Raw genomic sequence first — 27,136 nt, forward strand, 5'->3', positions numbered from 1 at the left:
GTAAAGGACAATTAATATGCAAAGGCCCTCAGGCCAAAGGAAGCAGGTGAATTGTGGGACCTATAATGGTTTAATTGGGTTGGAATGCAGGTTGGAAGGGAAAACTACTGGCAGATGAGGGGCTAGCGAGGTGGGCAAGAACCAAAGGGCATAAGTTTGAGTTTATGCTAAAGCAATGGTTCTCAAACTTTAGCGGGCATAATAACCTAGAAAGCTTGGTAAAATACCCAGTGCTGGGCCCCTATGTCCATAGGTCCGGGATGGAACCAGAGAATGTGCAATTCTAACATGTCCCCAGTTGATGCTGATCCAGAGACTACAATTTGAGAACCACCACCATGAGGCAATGACAAATCACTGAAATGCTTTAAGAAGAAAAAGAAACAGATCTGTGCCCTCCTAAGATGAACCTAGCCTAAGGGATGAACTAGAAGGATCCAGACTGGAGTCAGTAAGCCCAGTGAGGAAGCTACTACATTAGTTCAGGGGAGAGATGAAGCTCAAGATGGAGCAGGCCAACTGAGGATGGGCAAACAGCAGATAGCCAATAACTGTCAAAAATGCTCACCTGGAAGACGAGGAAGTTACGAGCTTTGATGAGAATGCCCAACTTCTCTAATTCCTCACTGTACTCATGTAGCTGGACCACTTTGTTGTTGATCTTGTACTCAGAGGAACCCCCTACAAGACAGAGAATGAGTTGGCTGAAGGTCAGTTCTCCCTCTTATCCCAGCCAACTAGTCTAGTCACCTCCCAGGACCCAAGGGGAGCCTTCTGGCCAGCCTCACCCACCAACAATGACACGAGCAAAGGTGCGGTCCTCAGCACCCTCCTCAGAGTAGACCATGCTGACAAAGGCCCGGTTGGCAGCTGGCTTGCCCACAGGTGCTCCGTGGATCAGGTCCCTCAGGGTCTTTACTCGCAGGTTGCTGGTTTTCTCACCCAACACAAAGCTGATTGCATCCATGAGATTTGACTTACCTAAGGGAGTAGGGGGCAAAGCAAAGGAGGAGAAGGAAGTCAGGAAACACTGCTCCACCCTCACTAAAGCCTTGGTTCAAAAGCTTAGAAAAACAGTCCCCATGCAGTTATTACCTAAAGCAAGACTAGAACTCCATCTAAGGAAAGGGCATATTCACATAATGGATTGTTCTACAACCTTTAATGACATGAGGAAACGCCCACAATAGAAGAAATAAGCAGATATAAAACTCAACATAGTATCATCGCAACCAAGTTTAAAAGTGAAAAAAGAAAACAAAAGAAGAGCTGAGGGAAGGTAATAATGGGGAGTTGCTGTTTATTGAGTACAATTTCAATTTTGCAGGATGAAAAAGTTCAGATCAGTTGTACAATGTAAAGATACTTAACACAACTGAACTGTACACTCAAAAATTTGTTAAGATGGCAAATTTTGCTATGTATATTTTACTATAATTTTTTAAAAGGCATATTGCTAGGGACACGAGGGTAGATGAGTTGGTTGGGGTCTGACTCTTGATTTTAGCTTGGGTCGTGATCTTGGGGTCATGGAATCAAGCCCAACATAGGGCTCCCCACTCAGCACATCATCTGCTTAAGATTCTCTCCTTCTGCCCCTTCCACCCTACACACACAATCATGGTGCTCTCTCTCTCAAAAAAGGGGCATGTTCTTATTGTGATATAATAGGACCCATAGAGCATCACGTATGAAGTATCTTGCCAAAAATATTTAACCTGAATCTAAACAAATTTCCAGTTTACAGCAGTTATAGGAACATAGTAAATGACACCATGAGGAAACCCTAAGAGAATGTAGGATGCTCTTCAAGACAACTAGCCTGATCGTTTCAAAAAGTGGATGTCTGGTGTGCCTGGGTGGCTCAGTTAAGCATCTGATTCTTGATTTCCGCTCAGGTTATGATCTCAGGGTCCTGAGATGAGCCCCATGTCTCAGCCTGGGCTTCCTACTCAGCAGGAGTCCACTTCTCTCCCTCTGCCCTCCCCTACCCCCCACCCCACCCCCACACGCTCACACTCGCTCTCTCAAATAAATCTTAAAAAAAAAAATTCAATGTCTAAAAAGAAAGGTTTGGAGAACCACTCCAGAAAGCGATTACTGAGAAACAACCAAAGGCAGTGTACGAACTTTGACTGGATTCCGGATTCCCTTCAAAAAACCCAAAAGACATTTTGGGGAACAATTAGGGAAGCTTGAATAAAAACTAGATAATTGATAACAAGGAAATTAATTTTCCCAGACATGATCATGATCTACTGGTGATACAAGAGAATGATGATTGTAGGAGTCAAATGTTGAATCCCTAGAGGTGAAATATAATTAAGTCTGTAACTTACTTTCAAATGATTAAGCAAAAACACACATGTGGGTCTGAATATTTTCAAATAAAAACTTGAGGAGCGGCAAAGGCATAGGAATAAATCTGAAAATGTAAACAGTGTAACCAGTGGTCACTTCCCAAATGGAAAATAGGTAATAGGTCAGGGAAGGCAGTCTTACTATTTATCCTTTGGGACTTTTTTTTTTTGTATTTTATATATTGCGTGCACGTATCAGCTATTCAAATAAATAAGATTTTTAACATTAAGAGTGGTTATCTTTTCAATAGTGGAGTCACAATTGTTAATTTCTTCATTTTAACCTCAGGGAAAAAATATTTTAATTAAGACTGGGGTTAGGGGAGTACTGGAGGACAGTTTAATCTATATAAATCGCTATAAATTCTATCTCAAGATTCTCCCCTAATATGTTATATGACCTCGAACTGAGGATATGATTTCCCACACCTTTTTACCCAGCTATAAAAATGGCAGCCCCATTCCTTCCACAGAAGCAATACAAGGCAGTGATTAAGAGCATGGGTTCTAGGAGTGCCTGGGCTCATTCAGTAGAGCACTGGACTCTTGATTTAGGCTCAGGGTGTGATCTGGGGTCATGAGATCAAGACCCATGTCAGGATCCATGCTCAGTGTGGAGTCCGCTTGACCCTCTCCCTCTGTGCCCCACCCCCATGCTTGCTCTCTCAAATATGTAAATGAAATCTTTAAAAAACAACAAAAAAAGCTCAGGTTCTAGTCCAATAGATCAGGTTCTTAGTTTCACTAATTCTTAGCTGACCTTCCATTCCCTCACCTGGAAAATCTAAAAAACCATAACGGATAGGCAAAACCTTTTAAATAATGCTTGGCACATAGTTCTCTGTTGGAGTGGCAGAAGCAAAGGCTTTGAAGCATGACAGGCACAGGTTCTGATCCTGGCTCTGAGAATCAATTAGTGTGCAAGTGATCATAACTGTGCTTCAGTCTTCCCATCTATAAAACCAAGATATCTCCCTGATAGGGTCATTTTGAGAATTTAAATGTAAAAGGCTCCAATAAATAAAGTATTTGACACACAGTGGTACTCAATAAATGGCAGTTCTCTTCTAACACAGGTCTGAACTCTTAGCTCCAGCTCCCGTATCAGAGCAGGACTAGCACACCATGCAGACCAGGAGTCAGACTTTTAGGCATTCACTTCCAAACTTTGGGCTTCTCCCATGCTCTCCAGGGATAGTAAGAATGTCTCAGAACCAAAGCCCTCCCTACTAGCAATCATTCACTATTGCAAACATTTTTATAACATGCATTATGAGCTAAACACGGATAAAATGTTTTAAGGAATGTCTTCTTTGGGGGCACTCATAAACCAGTGATTAAGGTACAAAAACACATCCCATGAATACCAAGACAGAAGAAAATAAACATTAACACATGCCAAGTGTCTACTGCGTTCCAGAGAAAAAGAGTAATTCACTGAGAGGACCCAAGGAATGGCTTGTGGAGGTGAGCATTGAAGAACTAGGGGGGTGGGGGAGGGGGTCCAAACCAAAGGTCTTTTGTGAACAGCTGGATATACAAATCTACCCACACTGAGAGGAGTGAATGCTAAGAGGTGGATTCTGGCTCTTTCCAAAAGGAAAATCCTAAGAAACTGGAGTGGAACCCCAAGCATCAGCCCCTCTAGGCCACTGGTTCTGAAGCAAGGTTGGAGGAAGCAGGGAGTGATTTGCCCCACCTCTCAGGGGACATTGGCAATGTCTGGAGACATTTTTGGTTGTCACACCTGGGGACTGGAGAGCTACCACCTAGTTTGTAAAAGACAAGGATGCCACTAAACATCCTACAATGTACAGGAAGAAACCCACAGCAAAGAGTTATCTTAGAAACGTCAACAGTGGCGCTGTTGAAAAAACTTGGTCTACAAAGAGCACCAAAAACAGGCAAAACTCCAGGGAAGGTTCATGAGTTTGAGCTATGTCAGCAAGGATAGCCCCTCATTTTAGAAAATGATTTAGCTAGAACATCTCTGGGGCGGAGGAACACAGCAGGATTCCAGATTGCTTGTGGGGGTAGATGGGAGGAATCCATAGTGTATCATTTACTTTTTTTTTTTTTTAAAGTAGGCTCCATGCCCAGCATGGAGCCCAACAGGGGTCTTGAACTCACAACCCTGAGATAAAGACCTGGGCTGAGATCAAGAGTCCAAAACACTTAACCAACTGAGCCACCCAAGCTCTCAATAGTTTATCATTTAGAGATGAGGAGTCAAGCTATGAAAGACCTGACCACCCTTCCCCTCCTCCAGTTTTGGTGAGATATAACTGACATATAACACTGTATTAGTTTCAGGTATACAACATAATGATTCCATATTCATATATATGAAGCAATGATTATCACAGTAAGTTAACATCCATCACCTCACAATTTTCCCTTGTGATGAGAACTTTTAAAATCTATTCTTACAGAAACTTTCAAACATATAATACAGTATCTACTAACCGCTCTTTCTAAAGACACCACTCAAGTCACTGTATTCCATCAACTTAATTTCCTGTCTAGCATTCATCACAGCCAAAAATTGTATTATTTTCTCCTTTATTATTGTATTTCCATTGCAAGTCCCCTGAGAGCAAGACTTACTCTATTCTCCGCTGTTTCTATAGCACCTTGAATAACTACTTATAAAACAACAAGCATTCAATAAATTTGGCGAGCAAATGAGTTCTTTAAAGGGTTTCAGTGATAGCAAAGGGGGAGGATTTCGAAGCATTCCCATCTCTGAGATGGGGGTGGAGGATGGACGTTCCAAGCACTCCCGCGGGAGACAGGAGGGCTGAGTCAGAAATTCAAAAGTGCCGCCTTGGGAGGAGAGTAAAAAAAAGGAGGAATTGGAGCATACCAAAGTGAGGCGGGAGGGGGCGCTGGGCAGAAGAAGTGTACTGCTGGGGACCGAAGGCTTTGGGAGGGCTACCAGCGGTCCCACGCTTTCCGGAGAGTTCAAACAAGGCAGAGGAAGTGGCCGGATGCAGCAGGTCCGGCGGGGAACTGCGCGGCCCGCAGCTGGCTGACAACTCCGGACGCGCCACTTTTGGCGGGAGGGGGCAGTGGGCGGGGTAACGTACAGATCGGCCCGTACCACTCGCTCCCGGGCGGGGGCCGCGCAGAGAGCAGGCAAGTGACACTTGGGGAAGAGGTTGGAGTCAGAGCACCCGAGCGGGGAAAGCGGGTTCGACCCGCACCCGCTCAGGAGGAAAAAAAACCTGTAAGGGTTCCCGACATTTCAGGTCGCACGGGCTGGGTTATACTACTCTGCTGCCGGATTAGGGGGTCCAGGCCGGGACGTGCGCAGGGCCGCAGCCCCGTTTATTTCTCACCAGAGCCATTGGGTCCAATGATGGCGGTGAACCTCTGAAACGGTCCGATAATCTGCCGACCCTTGTACGACTTAAAGTTCTCGATCTCAATCAGTTTCAGGAAACCCATGACGGCGGCGGCGCCGGCGGCTGTACAAAAGGCCGCGCCGTACACCCGGGAACTGGGGTAACCCGCGCGGGAAACACCGCAGTGCAGGCCGGGCGTAGGACAAACTTCGCGAGAATAAGTGCAGGCCTAACGGGATTTCCGGCTTCCGGCGAGAGCGGAACCAGGGGCGGGGCGTGGAAGTTTTGTTGATCCGTTGCCAGGGCGCGAGCTTGAAACAAGAGTTGGGTCCCGCCCCCCTTTCTTGTTGCGTGGCAACGCAAAAGGCTGACTCTGCCTACCGAACCTTAGAGGAGGCAGTGACGGCGGACTCAGCAGCTTTTCAGATCCGAGGAAGCAGGCAGGACTGGAGCCCACCCTTGCTGAGACAGAAGTGACAGCAGAGTTATGCCCTCCAGGGCAAGAGGAAGGTGGGAGCTTAGCTGTGGCTTTAGCCTGGCCGGCCTGAAGGATCAAACAAGAACAGGGTCGGGAATTGGAAGGACCCCCAGGACAGAGGGGCCAGCGGGAGGACGCGGTGTTGGGTGAGCTCAGACCGTGTGCAGAGGTTGAAGTAGGGTTGGAAGTGCAGTGGAATGGGAGTAGGGATGGGTTGGGGTGGGAAGGGGGATGGAATGTGAAGGGAGATGAGGGTACTCTGGAGCATCTGGGTTACGGGCTGAGGAACGCTATGGGGTAAGGAAAGCTACGGCCAGAGATACTGTCTTTATCCATCTCCCTCACTTTCCTCCAAGCAGAGCTCAGGGACTGCTGCTGTAGCCCAAGAACAGTCTTGGACCTGAGCCACTTGTTGGCTGCTTGAGCTGGGAGCTTCAAAATTGACACTCGTTGCTAAGAAAGGTATTTCGTGTGAACCCCTGGGAGTCACAGTCCCTAAGCCAGTGCTCTCCACCCTTATCCTCCTTCCTTTCTCCCCATTTTATCTATCTCCTCCATGCTTCATCCCCATCCCATTTCCTCTTCTCCATCTAACCCCCTTCCTTGCTTTCCTCCTTCCCCTTCTCTTGCTCTCCGTCCTCCATCTCTGTCTACTGTTCTGTTGCTCTCCTTCCCCTTTCCTTTTTTTGCCTCCCCCCACCATGCTCTGCCACCTCTGTCCCTTTCCCTTCTCTCGTCCCCATATTTTCTATCCTTCTCCTTCATACTTTCATCCTCCTATCACCTTATACCTGCTCATTACAAGGTCATGGTTTTAGCAATCCAAGAAGCTTAAAATATCTGCAAAATCTTCCCCTTCAGTGACCTTACATTGTGGTGACAAATGGGAATGAGTGAGTAGGTTGGGGTTGGTGCCTAGACTTGGACATGGAAAGGGTCTGGTGGTTGCCATGGCTATTCCTGAAACCATTTTTAAAATGACGTATGGAGGCTGGGAAGAGTATAAAAGTCTTAGGACAAGTCCAGGAAAGCAAGAAAGCTTGATTGATGGAATCTAGTAGAGGAACCATAAATGAATTCAACTGGGAGAAACAGTCACAATCAGGCTAAGGGGACAAAATTATCAAAGGGCAGCAATCTCATATAACTGACAAGAACTAGTGTTCCATTTAAAAAGATGAAACTTGGGGCAGCCCAGGTGGCGCAGCGGTTTAGCGCCACCTGCAGCCCGGGGCGTGATCTGGAGACCGTGGATCGAGTCCCACTTCAGGCTCTCTGCGTGGAGCCTGCTTCTCCCTCTGCCTGTGTCTCTGCCTCTCTCTCTCTCTCTCTCTCTCTCTGCATCTCTATGAATAAATAAATAAAATCTTTAAAAATAAATAAATAAATAAAAAGATGAAACTTGGAAAAAAATCAAATTGGATCCCTACCTCTCACACTGTATATAAAGTGCAATTCCAAATGGATTAAAAGCTTAAATGAAAAAAAAAAAAAGAAAGAAAGAAAAAAAAATGAGAAAGGCAAAATTCTAGACATTTTAGAATATATAGCAGAATATGACCTCAGGGAATTTCTTAAATAATGAAAACTTCTAAGCTTAAAGGAAAAGATTGCTGAATTTGACTACATTTAAATTCATCCAAGTTACAACATAAAGAAAGTGAAAAAGGGTGGGTGCACACAGAAAGCTTCTAGAGTACTGATAATTTATTTTCTGGCTTCCGCTGAGAGTTTACAGGTGTTCATTTTGTTGTTGTGCTTCATAACTTACATGTGTGTTAACCATATTCCTTTTTATGTATCCACTGTAACCATAAAATTTCCATAAAATAATGATAAAGTAAAGGGGCACCAGACTGGCTCAGTCAGTAGAGCATGTGGCTCTGGATCTCAGGGTCATGAGTTCAGGCCCCATGTTGGGCATAGAGCTTACTTTGAAAATAAATAAATATCATTTAAAAAATAATAAAATAAAAAGTCACAAATTGGAGGTGTCTGCCACATTTAAACTAAGAAATGATTAGTGTGTCAGTAATAAAGAACTAAAATTAATAAGAAAAGGACAAGCAACTTGATTTTTTAAAAACATGAATAAAAAGTATGAATGAGCACTTCACAGAAGCGTAATCAAAAATGGCCAAAACACACATAAAAGATGTGCAACCTCACTAGCAATAATGATAATGTCAATAAAGATTGTTAATTATAATTGTTAATTATAATACAAACTGGCAAAAATTTTAAAGTCTGCCATACCAAGTATTGCTGAGGATATAAAGTAGCTGGAGTGAAGTGTAAATTGGTATAATCTCCTTGGAAAACAACTTAGTGTTATCTTGTAAAGTTAAATATGCCTTTGACTTATGACCAGCACTTGCACTCCTAGGTATATGCTAGGGAAACTTTCCCACCTGTATATATATTTCTTTAATCTGCAGGTTCCTCCTCCCTCTTTTGCAATTAACAATAATTATAAACTGGGTTGTTTGTGTTGCGGAGTCCTAGTCTCTCTTGAGCTTACTTCAATCAGGTTTTTATCCCCAAAACCCCACCAAAAATGTTAAGGTTATCAGCAACCCTCACATTACTAAACCTGTCAGTTCTCAGCCCTCCTCTTGACATATCATCAGTTGCTCACTCTCTCCCAAAAGCTTCTCAGACACCACACTTATGGTTTTCCTCCCGCCTCACCAGACGCTCAACCTTCGCCTCCAGTGCTGACTCCTCCTTTCCCCATCTCCCCTGGGGCATTCTTACCCATCTACACTGACTCAGAGATCTCTTACAGCCTCAAAGCTTTAAATTCCTTTGTATCAGGGACACCTGGTGGCTCCCTTGCAGGGAGCCTGCTTCTCCCTCTGCCTGTGTCTCTGTCTCTGTGTGTGTCTCTCATGAATAAATAAAGAGAATCTTTTTTAAAAATTTCTTTGTATCAGTCAGGATAAGCTGAATTATGCTGAGGTTACAAACAACCCCAAAATCTCTGCAGCTTAGAAAAACAAGGATTTCTCACCCATGCTTGTCTGATGTGGGTTGGCTACATCTCTGCTCTACGTCATCATTCCAGAATCAACGCTGAAGGAGAAGCCCTTACCTGGGACATTGCCAGACTCAATGTCTTCTGCTAAGACTTCGCTTAGCAGAGAGCGAAGAGGAAAAAGTGGAGGGCAATCACATAATGGCTCTTAGTTCTGTTTGGGACTAGCATGTGTCAATTTTCCCATTGCAGAGGGCAAAACCAACCACATGGGTAACCTTGAGGACAATGAGATATGGATGAATAAGCCTTCTGCAGGGAGGAGCAGCAGATCTTTTTGAACAATAATAAAATTGACCATACCGTCTGTGTGCTATCAGTGGATATCTAACAGACCTCTCAAACTCAACATTTCCAAAACTGATCTCTTGATCCTCCCCCTGCCTCCATCCCATACTGTTCTTGCTACACAGACTACTCAGTTGATAGCAACTCCATCCCTCGGGTTGCCCCAGCTCAAATCTTTGAAATCATTCTTAATACTGCTTTTATACTGCACATCTAATCTATCAGGAAGTCCTATTGGCTCTGCCTTTGACATATATCCAGAATCTGACCACTTCTCACTCTCTCTGCTGCTACAAACTTGACATGATTCAGCATCACCTCTTGCCTGGACAACTGCAGTCACCTATCTAGTCTCCCTGCTTCTAGCCTTGCCTCTGGTCCCCTCAGTCTATCCACACAGCAGCCAGACATAATCCTTTAAAAATCAAAGGCAGAGCACATCATTCCCACTGCTCAAAACCCTCCAGTGGCTGCCCATTCTCTCAGAGTAAAAGCCACAGCCTTTAACAATGTTCTACACAGTTCTACATGCTCTGTGCCCTCCTGTTATCTCTCTAATATCATTTCCTACCTACCTCTCCTGCACTCACTTGCCTCCCTGTTGTTCCCCTGAGTGTGTGCCTTTTGTGTCCACCATAAGACCTCTGTGTTTGTCCCCTCTGCCTGGAGTGCTCTCATCCTAGATACCCGCATAGGTGACTCCCTCACCTTCCAAGTATTTGCTCAAATATTACCTTTTCAACTATGCCTTCCCTGGCTTCCACATTTAAAATGGCAATACGGGGCAGCCCAGGTGGCTCAGCGGTTTAGCGCCACCTTCAGCCCAGGGCCTGATCCTGGAGACCTGGGACAGATCGAGTCCCACATCAGGCTCCCTGCATGGAGCCTGCTTCTCCCTCTGCCTGTGTCTCTGTCTCTGTCTCTGTCTCTCTCTCTCTCTCTCTCTCTCTCTCTCTCTCCTCTCTCTCTCTGTCTCCCATTAATAAATAAATAAAATCTTTAAAAAAATAAAATGGCAATACGCCCCATGTCCTTGGCACTCCAGTTCCCTTTATCCTGCTCTATCTTTTCCCCCATAGCACATATCATCTTCTTACAAACTCTTCAGCATACTGTTTATTGTCTCCCTGCCCCCACTAAAAAGTAACCTCCACAGAAGATTCAGATTCTCGTCAGTTTTGTTCTTTGATGTCTCCCAGCTCCTTATAGGAGTGTCTGACAGTAGGCAATCCACGATTTGTTAAATGATAGCATGAACATGAGTTAAAAAAGTAAAATGAAGAAAAAATGCACACTACATGATACATTATCAAGTTCCAAAACAAGAGAATGTTTCAAAATATTGTCCAGGGAATCATATACATACACAGTATGTTAATGCCTATTAGTAAGCAAATGCTAACATTTGCATCTTAGGGTAAGGATGAGGGAAAAGAGACATAAGATACTTTAAGAATATTGATCGAGTTCTATTCCTTAAGATGGGGAGTTGGTTCATGAGTCTCTTTTATCATGTTTCTTAACTTGCATATAGGTTATATATATTCTGTATATATCAAATTATTCAGTAACAATTTTTTTAAAAATAAAGGATCATGGGTATCTGGGTAGCTCAGTCAATTACGCATCTGCCTTTAGCTCAGGTCATGATCCCAGGGTCCTGTGATGGAGCCCTTCCCTGCTCAGTGGAGGGTCTGCTTCTCCCTCTCCCTCTGCACACCTGCCACCCCACTCATGCGCTCACTCTGTCTCCCTCTGTCTCAAATAAATAAAATCTTTTAAAAAATAAGAATTATAAAAGGATCAGAACTAGCTATAGGAGAAGTTCAGGAATGGTATTCTAAACAAAGAAACACCATATACAAAGACCCTGAGGTAGGAACAGTTGTTGTGTTGAAGGACTTGATAGGAGGCCAGTGTTCCTGTATGACCATAAGTGAGGGAGACTGTGATGTGGGATGAATTAGAAAGCTGTGCAGGAGCTGGAACTTCAAACCCATGGTAAGGAGTTTGGATCTGATTCTAAGTGCAGTGGGAAGCCAGTGGAGGATTCTAAGCAGGTGAGAGACACGATCACATTTATGTTTGCAAAAATGTTTTTGGCTGTGACTTTGGCTGGCTCACATGCCAAAACTGGGCTTCCCAAAATATGAAAGAACACAGGCAAATTTAAGCCCTCTAGCCTTTTACTTGACTAAAGAATAAGTAACAAACAGGAAATAGTGGTGCCATTTACTGAAACGGGGAAAACCAAATAGAGTGTAATGTGAATGGGGGAAGAATTGTAAATAAGTTTTTGAGACTTGGAAAGGTGAGCAAGGGTCAAATCATGAAGACTTATAAATCTGGCAAAGGGGGTTAGACTTTATAAATACTGGGGAGCCATCTGCTTTAAAGCCATTTACACTTTTAAAAAAAATATTTTATTTATTCATGAGAGACCCATTGAGAGAGAGGCAGAGACATAGGCAGAGGGAGAAGCAGGCTCCGTGCAGGGAGCCTGATGTGGGACGTGATCCCAGGACTCCAGGATTACAACCTGAGCTGGAGGCAGATGCGTAACCACTGAGTCACCCAGGCATCCCCCATTTGCTCTTTTTTTTTAAGACTTTATTTAAGAGAGAGAGAGCATAACCAGGGGTGTGGGGCAGAGAAAGAGGAAGAAGCAGACTCCCTGCTGAGCAGGGGGCCCAATGCTGGCCAGATCCCAGGACCCCAAGATCGTGACCTGAGCCAAAGGCAGACACTTAACTGACTGAGCCATTCAGGTGCCCCTAAAGATGCTCTTAAAGGTTTCTTTTTTTTTTTAATTTTTTATTATTTATTTATGATAGTCACACAGAGAGAGAGAGAGAGAGGCAGAGACACAGGCAGAGGGAGAAGCAGGCTCCATGCACCGGGAGCCCGATGTGGGATTCGATCCCGGGTCTCCAGGATCGCGCCCTGGGCCAAAGGCACGCGCCGAACCGCTGCGCCACCCAGGGATCCCTCTTAAAGGTTTCTTTAAAAAGATTTTTTATTTTTAAGCGATCTCTACACCGAACATGGAGCCTGAACTTATAACCCTGAAATTGAGTCCCATACTCCACTGACAAAGCCATCCAGGTGCCTCGTTGCTTTTAAAGGTTGTTGGTTTTTTTTAAAAAAGAGATTCTATTTATTTATTCATGAGAGACACAGAGAAAGAGGCAGAGACACAGGCAGAGGGAGGAGAAGCAGGCTCCATGCAGGGAGCCTGATGCGGGATTTGATCCCAGGACCCTGGGATCACGCCCTGAGCCAAAGGCAGACACTCAACCACTGAGCCACTCAGGCATCCCAAGCAGGTTCCATGCAGGGAGCCCGATGCAGGACTCGATCCCAAGACTCCAGGATCATGCCCTGGGCCGAAGGCAGGCATGCAACCGCTAAGCCACCCAGGCATCCCGCTTTTAAAGGTTTTAAGGTGAGGTGTGCCATGGTCAGATTTGCTTTCAGAAAGATCACTCTGATAGCTAGTGCAGAGAAAGGAATAGACAGGGTGACACTAGAGCAAGAGAGGCCACTGAGGCTCCTGAGAACATTGTCTAGCACCTGATTGTGAGACCTGAATTAGGGCAGTGACAGCAAAGATGTAGGACACAGATATGAAATACATCAGGAGGTAAAATCAGTAGGAATCAACAACTGGTGAGTTGCTGTAAGGAGAAAAGAATAGAGGTGGGGATGTAGTCAAGAATGGTGGTCAGCACTGATTGGCCATTCCACTCCACTCTTACTCCAGATGTATAAGATAGACGTGTCACCAGATCCAAAGGAGGTGGCAGCCATTGAGGCTAGAAGAAATCGAGAAAAAGATAGGCAGAGCCGATTCTTCAATGTGCGGACCCGAGTCATGGGGGTAAGTAGGCAACAGGCACTTTCTTGGGACCAGGGGTCACCTCACTCCTGCACCCATAGAGGAATGTAGCAGTGTCTGTTACAGTCTTCATTGATTTGAGTGGCCCCTCCAGCTGGAAAGGAAGGAGATGGAGAGAGGGCATCCAGTACCAGGTGAGGGAAGGAAGAGGGCTAGGGGTGCAGGGGAAGAGAAGTCAGTGACAGCCTACTCCTCCAGTCAGCTCTGGGCTGAGTGACCTGGTTCTCGAGAGACAGGCAACATGGAGCCAAAAGATGTCTAAAGAATATTTGGTATTGTGTATGCCTAAGTGCTGTCTGGAAGGCTACATAAGAAACTGTTAACCAGGCTGAGACACAGAGATGGGAAGGACTTACTCTTCACTAAACTGTATTCCCTTTTACACTATCTTGAAATGTTTCAAAGGAATCACAATCAAAATAAACAGAAAATATTGATAGTTTAAGAAAAAATAGGTTTCTGGGTAGGTGGATAGAGATCAGGGGGCTGCAGCATGGTATCCTGGAAAAGACCTCCTACCTCAAGGGCGAGGTCTGCTGTTTACTAGATATGTGGCTTTGAATGAGTCACCTGTCTTCTCTGAGCTCTAGGCTCCTCCTTAGTAAAATGAAGCTAAATAAAGGAAGTGTAAAAGTGAATATTAATATATGGTGGTGGCTGTGGAAACCAGAGCATAGTGCCTGACACAAGTAAGTATTTGGCCGAGAGATGTGTGGTGTGATTGAGATCCAGCTGGCAAGCATTTCCTCAGGATCTGTTCTGTGCCAAGAACTTGATTGGGCAGTAGGGCACAAAGCTAAGGCCCAGTCTCTGCCCTTAATAGGCTCACAGTCTGGTGGGGGAGATCATTGTCAGAGGCAAACATCAACATAATGTGGATAGTGGGTCCTAGATTCTATGGGAGTAGCACCTGCCTAAGGAATCAGGAAGGTGAAGCCTGAGCCAGTCTTGAAGGATAAATAGGAGTTTAGGTAAAAAGAGGAAGAAAGTTCCAAGTGGAGGGAGCAGCTGGAGCAAAGGCTATTTGTTCAAAACAACCTAAGAAGTACAGGGAACTGTAAGCACAGAGCTCCTGAAGGTGGGTCAGAGAAGAAGGTACTGAGATAAAGCTAGAGAAAGAGACAGAGACCAGACCAATGAGGGGCTTACAAACCATATTCAGATAGTAGAACATATTCCAGGAGGTATAATGTTCCAGGAGGAACTCTGGCTGGAGGAGCTTAACAAAGCTTCCTGGCGGGAAACCCACCAACAGAGAAACTGAGAGAAAGGTCGACATTGTAAAGTTTGGCCATTGTCAAAAACATTGTTTGCTCTACTACATTCCAAGTAAAATATGTGTTAGAAGTGATGCTTGTATAAAAGAATTTAAGAGCATGAGAGCTTTCTGTTTTGCTATTCCTATTGTCCTTGGGGGAAAGGAGACTCCGTGAGTTGTGCTCTTTCTCTGGGCCCGACATGGGAATGTGGGTTTGACCTAAAAACATCTGACTAGCACAGGTTGGCTGTTTTTTTACTTTTTTTTTTTTTTTTTACGAGTTCATTGCACTGACGGATATTTTGCATGTCTGTAACTTCTGTCAACATTTGTTTGTGTTAACTTCTGATGTTCTTTCAACTGACTTTGTTTACTTGGCCAGATCAGCTTTGCAGCACATGCTGCATCTTTGTGGCAGAGTCCTGTACTCTTAGTGATTGTTCTAAACTTCTTTATTGCTGTCTCAGAAAGCAAAAGATTGTGTATTTCTATTAAACATTTACAATCAAAATCCTAAAAAAAAAAAAAAAAAAAAGGTCCCCTATGGGGACCTATAGGAGAATTCTGAAGCAAGTATATTCTGAGCAGTTTGTGTTAGAGCATTCAAGACCCACTATTGGTCCCCTACCCTGATTTACCTCATTTCTTTGGGATCAGGTGGATGTCAAAGCCCTCAACAGCCAGGTGGAAGAGCGAAAGCTTCGAGAGGCAACAGAGCAGCGCAAGGAAGCAGCTTATGGTAAAAGCCCAAGACCGAGGGCAAGCTAAGAAGGATAGTGTAAGGGCCTGAGTGGGCTGAGGTAGGGCAGTTCTGCCTTGGAGTAGGGCCTGAGGCCTGGGGTGTGGTGGGACAAACCAGATGGACCTTTGGAGCAGAGGCCATGCAGAGTGGGCTCTGTCTCTTCTGTGGGGCTTTCTTCATGTCCCTGCCCACCCACCCCCAGGTACCTACCAGATGCAGTATGACCTGGTAGCCCAGATGCTAGAGAAGGAACAGGCAGAACGAACACGTAGGCTGGCCAGGAAAGTCCAGGAATTTCGGGAGCAAAAGCAGCAGCTCAAGAACAGACAAGAATTTGACTTCTGGGATCCTGGCCGTTTCTGCACGGAGTTTCCAGGCCGTTTCGGTGACAGTGACCCCTACTATGGCCCAGCCAGCCTGCAGTGCTTTGCTGGGGAGGACCTGGACAGGGCTGCATGCCTGAAAATGCAGCAGGAGCAGTTTAAGTACAGGCTGGAGAGGCAACTGCAGGAGCAACGACAAGTCAAGGTTGATGAGAAGTGTTCAGGTTAGTAGCCGTGCCCTCCAGGCTGAGACCTAGGGCCTAGTGGGGAGTTGTTCTGAGCCAGGTACAGCACCCACGAGGTCAGAACCGTGTGGGGAGGTCCAGTGACCCATAAAGCTGATGCCGAAAGGTTAGACTGAGCAGACCCCAAATTCCCTGACTTCCTTCAGTAACTGACAGTGTAGCCATCAGTACCCACTCAGCCTCAAATTCCATTATATGGAGGCAACATAGTGAAGACAGACCTATCGGTTCTGCCACTTACCACCTGGTTTGGGCAAATGAATTTTCTTAGTGCTTCAGCTTCCTCATCCTTAAAATGGGGATAATAATCCATGCCACAAAAAGCTCATAGAAAAAAAAAAAGCTCATAGAAGAATGACATGAGATACTGTATGGAAAGCACAAGCATCAGTGCTCAGTAACCAGTAGCTACTATTACTATGACACTGCCTGTGACCACATCCTCCTTTTTTATTAGAGCAAGCCCTTTAAGGGCAAGGATCACCTCTTACCTATTTGTACTGCTCACCTTTCAAATCATCCCTGTTAGAGCATCCTATTCAGTTTACCACTTGTTGTGGATGTCACTAATTCTGGAAGTATTTGTGGAACGTCTGTCTTTTCTCCAAAATGTCAGCTCACTAAAGACAAATTTTCTACACCTGTCTCCCAGTGGCCTCATACAGAGCCTGCCATGGTGTCAGGAGCTCAATAAATCATTGTCAAATGAACAACTGGAGACCAAAGTAAACAAGACAAGCACCCTGCCCTCCATGATCCCATGAAACCATGCCCCTTCTAGAAAAACAGTTTATTTTTTTAATTATTTATTTGAGAGAGAGAGAGCACGAGCAGGGGAAGTGGCAAAGGGAAAAGGAGAAGCAGACTCCCCTCTAAGCAGGGAGCCCAACACAGGGCTCAATCCCAGGACCCTAAGATCATGACCTGAGCTGAAGGCAGACAGTTAACGGACTGAGCCACCCAGGCACCCCAAAAATCAGTTTAGTTGAAGAGGAAAAGATAACATGCACAAGTTATTCATCAGCAAATATTTATGCTTTAACAGTGGTAGGTATTGTGATATAAGTGTATATAGGACATGGAGGGAACATCAACATGGGAGTGGTCAATTCTCACAAGGAAAGGGAGGCAGGATGGGGAGGTGGCACAAGTCAGCTATCAGGAATCAGTTTTGGAAAGTTGGGTACAATTTTTCCAAGGCAGGGTAAGGGAACAAGAAAAGGGGCAGAAAGAGGTAGAGAACTGGGGTTGTGAATAGTCCAAGAGTGTAGGATGCGTGAACAGTTTCATGTTAGTGCAGCCTAGGGTTGAGGACTTAGAGGAAGAGAAAATGTGCAAGAATTTTCTATGCCAAACTAAGGAATTGTGACTTTATTATGTAGACAGTGAATAACCATTTAAGGGTTTTAAGCAGAGTGACAAGACTATTTCAATATTTGGCATATATTAAGCCACCTATTTTGTGCCTGGCACAGTGAACAAAATAGAAAAATCCTTGCTGTCATGGAGTTCACATTCTAATGGGGACAAACAGACAATAAACAAGATAAAATAGTAAACTATACAGTGGACCCTTGAACACAGGTTTGAACTGCATAGGTCCACTTATATGTGGAATTTTTTAAATGCAATACTGTAAACATATTTTCTCTCCCTTATGGTTTTCTTTTTTAAAAAAAATATTTTATTTATTTTTTCTAGAGAGAGAGAGTACAGGGGGAGGAGCAGAGAGAGGGACAGGCAGACTCTGCACTGAGCTCAGAGCCCGAAGTGGGGCTCCATCTCAGGACCCTGAGATCATGACCTGAGCCAAAACCAAGAGTCAGATGCTTAGCCAACTGAGCTACCCACCACCCCTCCCTTAAGATTTTCTTAATAACGTTTACTTTTCCCTAGCTTTATTTTAGGGCTACAATATATAATACATTTAATATACAAAATATGTGTTCATCAACTTTACATTACTGATAAGATCAACAACAGCAGGAGGCTGAGTTGTTAAGTTTTGGGGGATTCAAGCTACATGTGGATTTTTGACTCTGTAGGAGGCAGGGCAGGGTGCAAGGGGGCACGGGGGACATTGGTGTGCCTAAGCCCTGCATTGTTCAAGGGTCAACTGTATAAGGTAATTAAGATAGTTGCTAGGGAGAAAAATAAAGCACAAAAGGGGGGACTTGGGGACTTAGAGTGGTGCACAGTTGCCATTTTAAATAAGGAAAACCTCACTGAGGTCATCTTTGAATACAGATCTGAAGATAAAGGATTGAGCAATACAAACAACTGAAGGAAGAACTGTCACAAGCAGAGGAAGTAACTAGTACAAAGACCTAGAGGCAGGAGAGAGGGGTGTCTGGAATGTTTGAGGAAGGCAGTATGGCCAGAATAGCTGAAGTAGACCAAGTGAGGGGAAGAGTGATAGGAAATGAGGTCAGAGAGATGAAGGGGCTAGATCCAGTGGGCCTTCTAGGCCATAGTGCAGATTTTGGCTTTAACTGAGGGAGGGAGGAGCCACAGGAGGGTTTTATGCATCGGGGTGACATGATTTGTGTTTTATACATAAAACTTTGCAAGCGATTGTGGAAATTGGATTACAGGGGAAGACCAGAGGCAAAGAAATAAGATAGAAGACTATTGCAGCCAAGAGGAAGTGGCCAACAGGCAGCCATGTAGCTATATGATCCCAAGGTGGCATATAGCCAGTCTGGGCTGGAGGGAGAGATCTGGAGGCCTACAGGCGGGGAAGGGTTTGCACAGCAGCAGAATACTAAGCCTGGATGGAGCCTGGGAAAATAGTGCACTCTGTGAGGACAAAGGTCAGAGCTATCTTATTAACCACAACAACTCTGGTGACTTACATACTTGCCTGGTATGTAGTAGGTGCTCAGGAAATGTATCTTGAGTGAAGGAGTGATAGAGGAAAAAGGAGTGCATAATAAAGGGATCAGGGAGGTAGGATAAAAGATGCATAAAATACTAATAGCTAACCTTTACTGGGCACTTACTGTGTATCAGACACTGTGCTGAGCTTGCTACCATATAGTAACTCATGCAGTCCTCCCCGCCACTCCGTGAGGCAAGCACTACTATTATCCCCATTGTCAGTGGAGGAAACAAACTTTAACAGAGATGTTAAGTAACTTGCCCAGTCATACAGTTAGTGGGTGATGGAGGCGGAAAGTAAACTCAGGCAGACTGGCTCCAGAGCCCACATTCTTGGCCACTACACCATACTTGCCTTCTCTCAATCTCCATGAGAAAATAGGGTCAGAGATCAAGGGAGAGTCTCAGAATGGGAGTCATCGATAATGTCAAATGCTCTGGAGAAGTTTAGGTAGGAACAGAAACCTGTCTATTGGATTTTGAAATTAGAAATATCTGGGGACTTTTGTGGGACTAGTTGCAGAGGCGCCATGGGGCCAGCTGCCCTGTGGCAGCAGGCTGATGTATGAGAAGGCAGAGCTAGGCAGCAGGAACAGCGGGATACCAAGGGAGGGTACATGTTGTATAATGAAAAGAGCATGGGCTATTTCCTCGAGAGACCTGGATTCAAATCCCAACCAACTATTTGCTGACTGTGTGACCTTGGGCATTTTATTTCGCCTCTGGACCTCTTAGTGTCTCCACCTGAAAAATGGTGTTGATCCTTTCCTCTCTGGGTTGCAGTGAGGAATGAAATGAAACCACACACCTCTATCCATCCTCCCTAACCTCTGCCACCCTCCAGCCTCTGAAATCCGTTCCTTGGACCTCTTCAAAGCTAAGCCTTAAGCCTATGTTCTGGACCCCATTATCCGTGTCCCTCCCTCCACCTGCCCCCAGGCTGTGCCCTCTACAGTATTCCCTGCCCTGTGTTTTCAACATTTCCTCTTCCACTGGTCCCTTCTGTGCCTGCTGTAAACATGCTTATGTCTAACCCATATTTAAAAAAAAAAAAAAAGCATCCCTGCACCCTGTGATTTCTCTGGATGCTGTGAGCTGTTTTCCTTTACAGCCATACATTTTGAAAAATCTGCTTCCACTTGCTGTGTTTTCTTCCTTTCCATTACACCACAACCCACTGAGATCTCCTTTCTCCCCACCCAACTTCACTGACACTACTCTTACTAAAATCACCAATGCCTTTGTATTATCAAGTACCAGAGACTCTAGTTAAATCTTTCCTCCTTGACTGGATCATTCTTGTCACCCTTGACTCTGATCACATCCTTCTTAATCCTCTCTCTTCCTTGGCTTCTGTCATAGTACATCCTGCTCTTAGCTCTCTGGCTCTCTGGCCATTCCTTCTGTGTATCTGCCCTTTGTGGGCTCCTTTTCCCTTACTCCTTTCTTGAGACTCGGTCTATGTCACACTGCTTTCCCTAACCTGCATACTTACTGCAGGTGCCCCTGGCCCTTGTCCTGGTTTCAGCTGCCACGTCACCCACCACCTCTGTGCTGAGGACTCTCTACCCACAAAACCAGATAGCCAGATGCCTGCTGACTACCTTCAACTCAGCTTCCTAACAGAATTCATCCATGTACCCTAGCCTGCTCTTCATTCTGTATCTTCTACTTCCTGTGGTGGCCACACCATGGCATCCACGTATCCAAGCCAGGACCCTATGAAGCATCCAAATCTCCCCTCTTCTTTACTCTCTCATCAGTACTGCTGATGTAACGCTCTATATATTTGGCCTGTTTTAAGCCCTCCAAGATGGCTTCGCTACCTCCATTGTCTCCCACCAGCCTGACTGTTTTCTATATTGGCCCCCAGAAGGAGCTTTCTAAAATATAAATCTGTATTTCCCCCTTACTTAAAATATTTCCATTTTCCCTGCAGGAAAACCACCTGCAGGGCAAGTTTCTGGCCCTTTATCTCACCCCTGCAAAGCTCCCTAGCCACTTGCATTTTATGCTCCAGCAAGAGCAGATTAATTATAGTTTCAGACACAGACCATGTGGTATCTTGATTTCCTTCATCCATTTGACAAATATCTATTGAGCACCTACTATGTGCCAGGCTCTGATCTGGGTGCTGGGCATGGTAGTAAATAAAACAGACAAAATCCCTGCCCTCAACAATGTTACTTTCTATTGAGGAGAGAGACAGGCAATAGACAAAATAACTGAAATGTTGAGTATATGGGATGCTGACAAATGGTAGGGAGAAAAATCAGGGAAGGGGGATAAATATTGGGGACAGGAAAGTTGCAATTTTAGGTAGGAGACACAGGGAAGGCCTCACTGAAGTGGCAATATTTGAGCAAGGCCTAGGGGAAGCAAGAGAAAACATGAGCCAAAAATAACATCTGTTGCAAATCCCTGATGCAGGAGTATCTGGCATAATCTAGAAACTTCAAGGAGACTGGTGTGGCTGGACTAAAACATGCCCTGGAATGCCCTTTGCTCTTTCTTTCTATACACAACACACATTTCAAGGATCACCTCCTCCTGGAGGTCTTCCTCTCACCTTCCTCACAAAGCTCTCATTAATGCCCTGTATACACCTATATCATTGCCCTTCCTACATTGTGGTATGATCTATGTTTGATCCATCTCCCTGCATCTTTCATTTAGGCACTTGAGAAATCCTTGTTGCTGCTACTGTGTCTATCCCTAAGCCCCCAAAAGTAACTCCTTCCACATCCTACAATTAGAACATTCTCCTCCCAAACATACACATCCACACATCTACCAAGCTTGTTGAACAAATGGCTGAATGAGTGAACCAGGAATGGAGCAGGCCACTATAGTGCCTGGCCATATTTTTCTGTGCAGGTATGCTCAATGACCAGCTGCGCCTAGCCATGGACATGCAGGCCACCCAGTTGGCCAAGCTAGAGGAGTCCTGCCGTGTGGCCATGATGTCTGCCATGGCCAATGCCAACAAAGCCCAGGTATGGCCTGAGCCACTCAGTATACCGGGCTCTCCCCAACCCCTTGAACAAAGCCCTGGGGAACTTAGCCATGTCTTTGCCCACACAACCTTTCTTGAATCAGCACCAGCCCCTTCATCTACCTGAGGATATCTCCTTTCACCTAAGGACCCTCTGAGGGCAGAAGATGCTCTTCCCCACATCCAGATTCAGGATGACCGGAGAATAGAACATCACCTTCCCTTCCCCAGCCACTCAGTCTAAGGGTTTCCAGAGGGCAGGAAGTTCCCTGTCCATTCCGCTTCCCCCATGTTAGGTCATTCAAAGGCCAGGCAAGATCTGTTCCTTCTCTCCCAAAGACGGAGGAGAGTAGGGCCATGTCTTCCCCTCCCCTGTGACTGAGAGTTCCCTGAAGTTGGGCACCCAAATGCTCATATTCGGGGGCCCCACCAGGCAGCTGAACTGGCTGAACGGCAACGCCGTGAGCATCAGCGTGAACAGGAGGCCAATTTCATGGAGATCCAGAACCAGATCACGAGTGGCCTATTGACTGAGAACCCTCAGGTTGCTCAGCACCCAGTGGCTCCCCACCGGGTCTTGCCCTATTGTTGGAAGGGCATGACTCCAGAGCAGAGAACTGCCATCAGGAAAGTCCAGGAGGTGCAACGCCACGAAAAGGAGGCACAGCGCCAGGCCGAACAAGCACTGGATGTCGAATGGGAAAACCAGGCCTTGCACTCAGCCCAGGCAGCAATGGAGTTAGAAGAGCAGGAGAGGGAACTTTGTGCTGAATTTCGAAGGGGTCTGGGGTCTTTCAATCAGCAGCTGGCTATGGAGCAAAAAGCCCAGTAAGTTCTAGGGGTGGGGGACATGGATGAATGCCAAGGGAGGGATGGGAAGGGCCAGAGGGAGAGGAAAAGTTCATCAGCATCAGAGGCCTCTGAACTTCTTTCACAGGCAGAATTATCTGAATTCCATAATCTACACCAATCAGCCTACAACCCAATATCACCTGCAGTTCAACACCAGCAGCCGCTGAGCTCCAAATGACCATCATTCTCTTCTCCCTCATTGAGCTCATGAAAGCTGGGAATCAGAGAGGAAGAGGCTGCAGACCCCCTTCCCAAATCCATTCCCCCACTATCCCTGCCTTTGGCCCTAGATAATAAAGTTATTACTAACATCAAGGCCATGTGTTGTAATGGGACACAAAAGGTATGAGGTGCTGCCTTTCCCACCCAACCCCTGGGCCTGCATCTGACCCTGTTAGTCTTCACCCATTCACCTGACTTCCCCATGCCAGTTTCCCCAGCACACAGCATTACCCACTCCCTGTGAGAAACAGAGACTTTATTAGGCACAGAGTGTTGAACAGTTACAAGATGGCTACTGGACTTCCTCCCATGCTGTACTCCAAGGGAAGCAAGGAAAGAAGGGCACATGTTTTCTCTGCCCCTTGCCTTCAAGGCTGCATGCGGATGGCCCCATCCAGCCGGATGACCTCTCCGTTGATGAATGGATTCTCGATGATGGCTTGTACCAGATGAGCATACTCAGCGGGATCACCCAGTCGGTTGGGGAAGGGCACTTGGCTGGCCAAGAAGTTGCGCACTTTTTCTGGGAGGCTGGTCAGCAGTGGGGTGCCAAATAGGCCTAGGCAAGACAGAGTCAGAGGCTCATCCTTCCTTTCTTATTTCCCTGGTCCCTTCTCACTTTAGCTCTACCATCGGGTACTTCCTGATGCCCAGAAATGGAAGGCTATTGCTGCTTAGCCGGGAGATACTTTCCATCCTCTCAACTGCCCACGAATCCTACCTACCCAATACCAGGTGTGGCAGGGAGGGAATATGCCTACCTGGAGCAATGGTCATCACTCGGATGCCCACAGGAGCCAGATCCCGAGCAATGGGCAGGGTCATGCCCACTATGCCCCCTTTGGAAGCAGAGTATGCAGCTTGTCCAACCTGGGGAAGGAGTAGAGGTCATATATGGAAGGGCCCTAACAAGTCACCAAAGAGGCACAAGCCATAACCCCTACCCACACACCTGGCCCTCAAAGGCAGCCACGCTGGCAGTGTTGATGATGACCCCACGTTGGCCTCCCTGGTCTGGCTCATTCTGGCCCATCTCACCAGCTACCAGGCGGATCACATTGAAGGTGCCTAAGAGATTCACCTGAAAGACCAGTAGAGACATGGTGTAGGACCATTTGTCCCCTAAAATCTTTGGGGGCACCCACAGCCAAATACCTCTTACAGCCCTCAGAGGCCTTACATTGAGAACTCGCTGGAAGTCCTCCAAGGTATGGGCCTGATTCTTCTTTAAGTTGTATGTCTTGATGGCCACTGCAATACCTGCACAGTTGACTGCCACATCCACACGGCCGAACTTTTCTTTTGCTAGAGTCAGGGCTGCTTGCACGTCCTTCTCTGAGGTCACCTTTAAAGGGAGAAGTGGAGAAAGTATTCATCTCCCAGCACACACACTCACCACTAAACCTGGGCAAGGGGAGAGCAAGTCCAGTCTTTGAGTAACAACAGAATTCTGTAAGCAAGGAGGAGGCCAAAAGAAAACATGAGAGTGGGGCAAAAGTGAAAATGTGAGATACTGTAGAGCAGTGTCACATTTTTCAAATCTATATCCTCTTTTGATAAATTCACATACCCCTGGAGATTTCTGTAGACCAGAGCAGTTTCGAGAATTATTATGATGACGAACTGGTTTTTTTGTACCTCGACTTACCAAGATGATTTCACCAAGCTTGCTTTCCGTAGCATCATGAAAAATTTTTCAACTTTGTAAATACAAAATTATAGGACACAATATGCATTTTCAAACTATACATACCCCCTCCACGAGATTCTGATATATCCAATTCCCATCCCCACTGCTGTGGCTCCAGGCTTTGTACATTCCCTATTGCAGGTGCTCCCACAGTGCTTGACAGATGGCTCAGGCCAAAAGGGACAAGGAGATGGGCCCACTGTCCACACAGACCCTTACTGAAGGGGACCCCACGGGTTCCCAGGCCAGTTTCAGTGACCTCATGCTCACACTTACATCAGCTGGGGCAAAGGTGCAGTTCTTCCCCAACTTCTTGGCTTGGACCTCGCCATCAGAGTTGGGCAGGTCCAGAAGCACAGCAGTGGCCCCTTGCCCCACCAGTCGCTCTGCCGTGGCCAGACCTAAACCAGAGGCTCCTCCGGTTATTAGAGCAACCAGGCCCTGTGAAGAAAGGAACGGTCAACGGTACTCGATGCAGACCAACCCCACCCTTTCATCCGCCTGTTTGTTCTCCAGGCTTCTGCAACGGAGGCTCCCCGGGGTGACCCAGGTGTGTTTCGTCTCCTTCAGAATAGGACCTCTGGGTGTCTCATCCCCAGTCACCCCACACACATATGCGTAGGAGAGTTGACCTTCACCTCCCGAGCCCAACCGCCGCACTAGCAGGCCTAGACAAGTGTGACCCTTCCTCCCAGCACCGATCTCTACCCCCTAGAGCCACGGCCGCGTGGTCCCAGCTGGCGCAGCGGAGCAGCCAGTAGTTGCGAAGCCCCAACTACCTTCACGCCCCGACAGGCCGCAGCCATTTTGCTCCGAACTCTCCGCGGGCAGGGCGGTGGGGCAGGCGCAGATTGGCGGACGCAGAGGCGTGTGGCGGAGCGGGCGAGGGGGCGGGCCGCTGCGCCAGACTCCGGGGCGTGGCGTCGGCTGCTAGCCGCGGCAGCCCAGAGGGCGAAGCTTCGGCGAGGTGCCTCCAGAGTTCTTTCACCTGAGGTAAGAACTCCGTAGCAGCCGCACGATGGCAACCACCCTCTCCGCCCGAATGTCAGCCTAGTTTCTTCCCGCAGGCGGCCAGCTCTGCGGGAAGTAGGCGGACAGGAGATTAGGAGTTTTCCTTACCTCTCAGTAAAAGCCTTCATTCAAGCATAAACATATGACAGACTCCTATATGCCAGGCTCTGTGCGGGTCCCTGGGGACGATACCAAGTGGAATACTAAAAGGTTCATGCTTTACAGAAGGACACACTTCAGTTGGGGGAAAAAGGTAATTACAGTACAGACACAGACAAAGGAAGGGGCAGAGAACTAAATTCTGAGACAGACACGGATAGCCAAAGATGGAGATTCTGAGAGCCACTGAAGAGAAATATGTTAAGGAAGAGATCAGAGAAACAGATGCCAGACAGGATCACAGAGATATGGATATGGGGAACCACTAAGAGACAGAGAAGCTGGGAGACAGACATTCTGAGACAGAGCTGTTGAGACGCATAAGTCCAGAGAGGCATAAACAGAGAAACAAAAACATTGTTCATCAGTTCAGCCTTTGCTACTGTCCCCTGTGTCAAACCTATTTTACATCCCAAAGCCCACATTAATCACACGTTGCTGACTGGACCTCAACCAGACACTGTCATTTTAGTTTCAGGTCTTTGGTCATCCTGGAACATCTTTCAACCAGCATCCCAATTAGAATCTTGAGGGATGCCTGGGTGGTTTAGTGATTGAGCAACCGCGTTCGGCTCAGGGTGTGATCCCGGAGTTGTGGGATCAGAGTTCTGGGATAGAGTTCTGCATTGGGCTTCCTGCAGCAAGCCTGCTTCTCCCTCTGAGGCCTATGTCTCTGCCTCTCTGTCTCTCATGAGTAGATAAATAAAATCTTTAAAAAAAAAAGAATCTTGAGCCCACCTAATCTACCTAATCTGACTTCCTTTTATTTTTTTTTCTAGAACTTAATTTTATTGTAGTACATTAAGAGTCATGTATGCCAGGAAAGCCAGTAATTATTCATAAGCTTAGTAGTTCACCACAGTTTTAGAAAGCACATAATACATTCAAATAAGGCATTACAGAAAGTTTTGTAAAGAATTAAATGTGTCCTGCAATCCTTTTTAAAAGCCTTGGTCCATTCTGAAAGATCAACACTGAATTTTTAAAAATCAAAAGAAAAGTTTTTTCCCACAAAAATACACGAAGAACCACTTGCCGGCATTTATATTTTGAGTGCCTGGGATAACAGGCCGGTGTTCAAAGGCAGTTCATAACAGGTTGTACCAGGACTCATTGCATCTGATTTAGCACCAAGTAAGAGTAAATATCCCACTGAAGATGTAGCTGATTTTTTTCATCCACCTCTCATCGCCCCACTCTTCGTGCCAGGCCACAGGACATAAGCACGCATCCTTGTTACCCTACGAAGAAATCAAATTTTCTTCGCTTTTAAAGGGCTACTTAGGCTACACACACAGGTGGAGTTCTTGCCCTGCTGACGGTGGCAAGGAAAGCCAGCAGCTGCCCACCG

The 27,136-nt window shown here is 46.1% G+C and overlaps 3 protein-coding genes across 9 annotated transcripts in view; 1 reads left to right on the forward strand and 2 right to left on the reverse strand.

Moving 5' to 3' along the window:
* The window catches only part of SMC1A (structural maintenance of chromosomes 1A), a 44,343-nt gene extending 38,427 nt beyond the window's left edge, over window positions 1-5,916 (reverse strand). Inside the window, exons 1-3 of the mRNA XM_041740065.1 lie at window positions 5,702-5,916; window positions 793-981; window positions 569-681 (exon numbers count right to left, since the gene is read on the reverse strand). Of these exons, the coding sequence (XP_041595999.1) occupies window positions 569-681; window positions 793-981; window positions 5,702-5,810 (411 nt within the window). The 5' untranslated portion in view covers window positions 5,811-5,916. The remainder of the gene's footprint in view (window positions 1-568; window positions 682-792; window positions 982-5,701) is intronic.
* Window positions 5,311-23,018, forward strand: RIBC1 (RIB43A domain with coiled-coils 1). 7 transcript variants are annotated; one of them, XM_041740059.1, is made up of 8 exons: window positions 5,311-5,498; window positions 6,545-6,647; window positions 13,274-13,390; window positions 15,324-15,405; window positions 15,611-15,955; window positions 21,734-21,852; window positions 22,285-22,679; window positions 22,789-23,018. In XM_041740059.1, exons 3-8 carry the CDS (start codon window positions 13,274-13,276, stop codon window positions 22,868-22,870), a joined length of 1,140 nt encoding a protein of 379 aa, XP_041595993.1. In that variant the 5' UTR covers window positions 5,311-5,498; window positions 6,545-6,647; the 3' UTR covers window positions 22,871-23,018. The 7 variants fall into 7 exon arrangements, with proteins under 7 accessions (XP_041595993.1, XP_041595996.1, XP_041595992.1 ...); XM_041740058.1 differs by lacking the exon at window positions 5,311-5,498 and adding an exon at window positions 6,011-6,331; XM_041740057.1 differs by lacking the exon at window positions 5,311-5,498 and adding an exon at window positions 6,011-6,217.
* Window positions 23,019-23,164: 146 nt separating this feature from the next.
* Window positions 23,165-25,535, reverse strand: HSD17B10 (hydroxysteroid 17-beta dehydrogenase 10). Its single transcript, XM_041740064.1, has 6 exons — window positions 25,395-25,535; window positions 24,892-25,056; window positions 24,106-24,270; window positions 23,878-24,006; window positions 23,687-23,795; window positions 23,165-23,484 (listed from the first exon to the last, which is right to left on the reverse strand). The coding sequence occupies exons 1-6, from the start codon at window positions 25,419-25,421 to the stop codon at window positions 23,294-23,296; spliced, it is 786 nt and encodes a 261-aa protein (XP_041595998.1). The 5' UTR covers window positions 25,422-25,535; the 3' UTR covers window positions 23,165-23,293.
* Window positions 25,536-27,136: the final 1,601 nt, after the last annotated feature.

Source organism: Vulpes lagopus, chromosome X (assembly GCF_018345385.1).
Source record: "Vulpes lagopus strain Blue_001 chromosome X, ASM1834538v1, whole genome shotgun sequence".
Taxonomy (NCBI): domain Eukaryota; kingdom Metazoa; phylum Chordata; class Mammalia; order Carnivora; family Canidae; genus Vulpes; species Vulpes lagopus.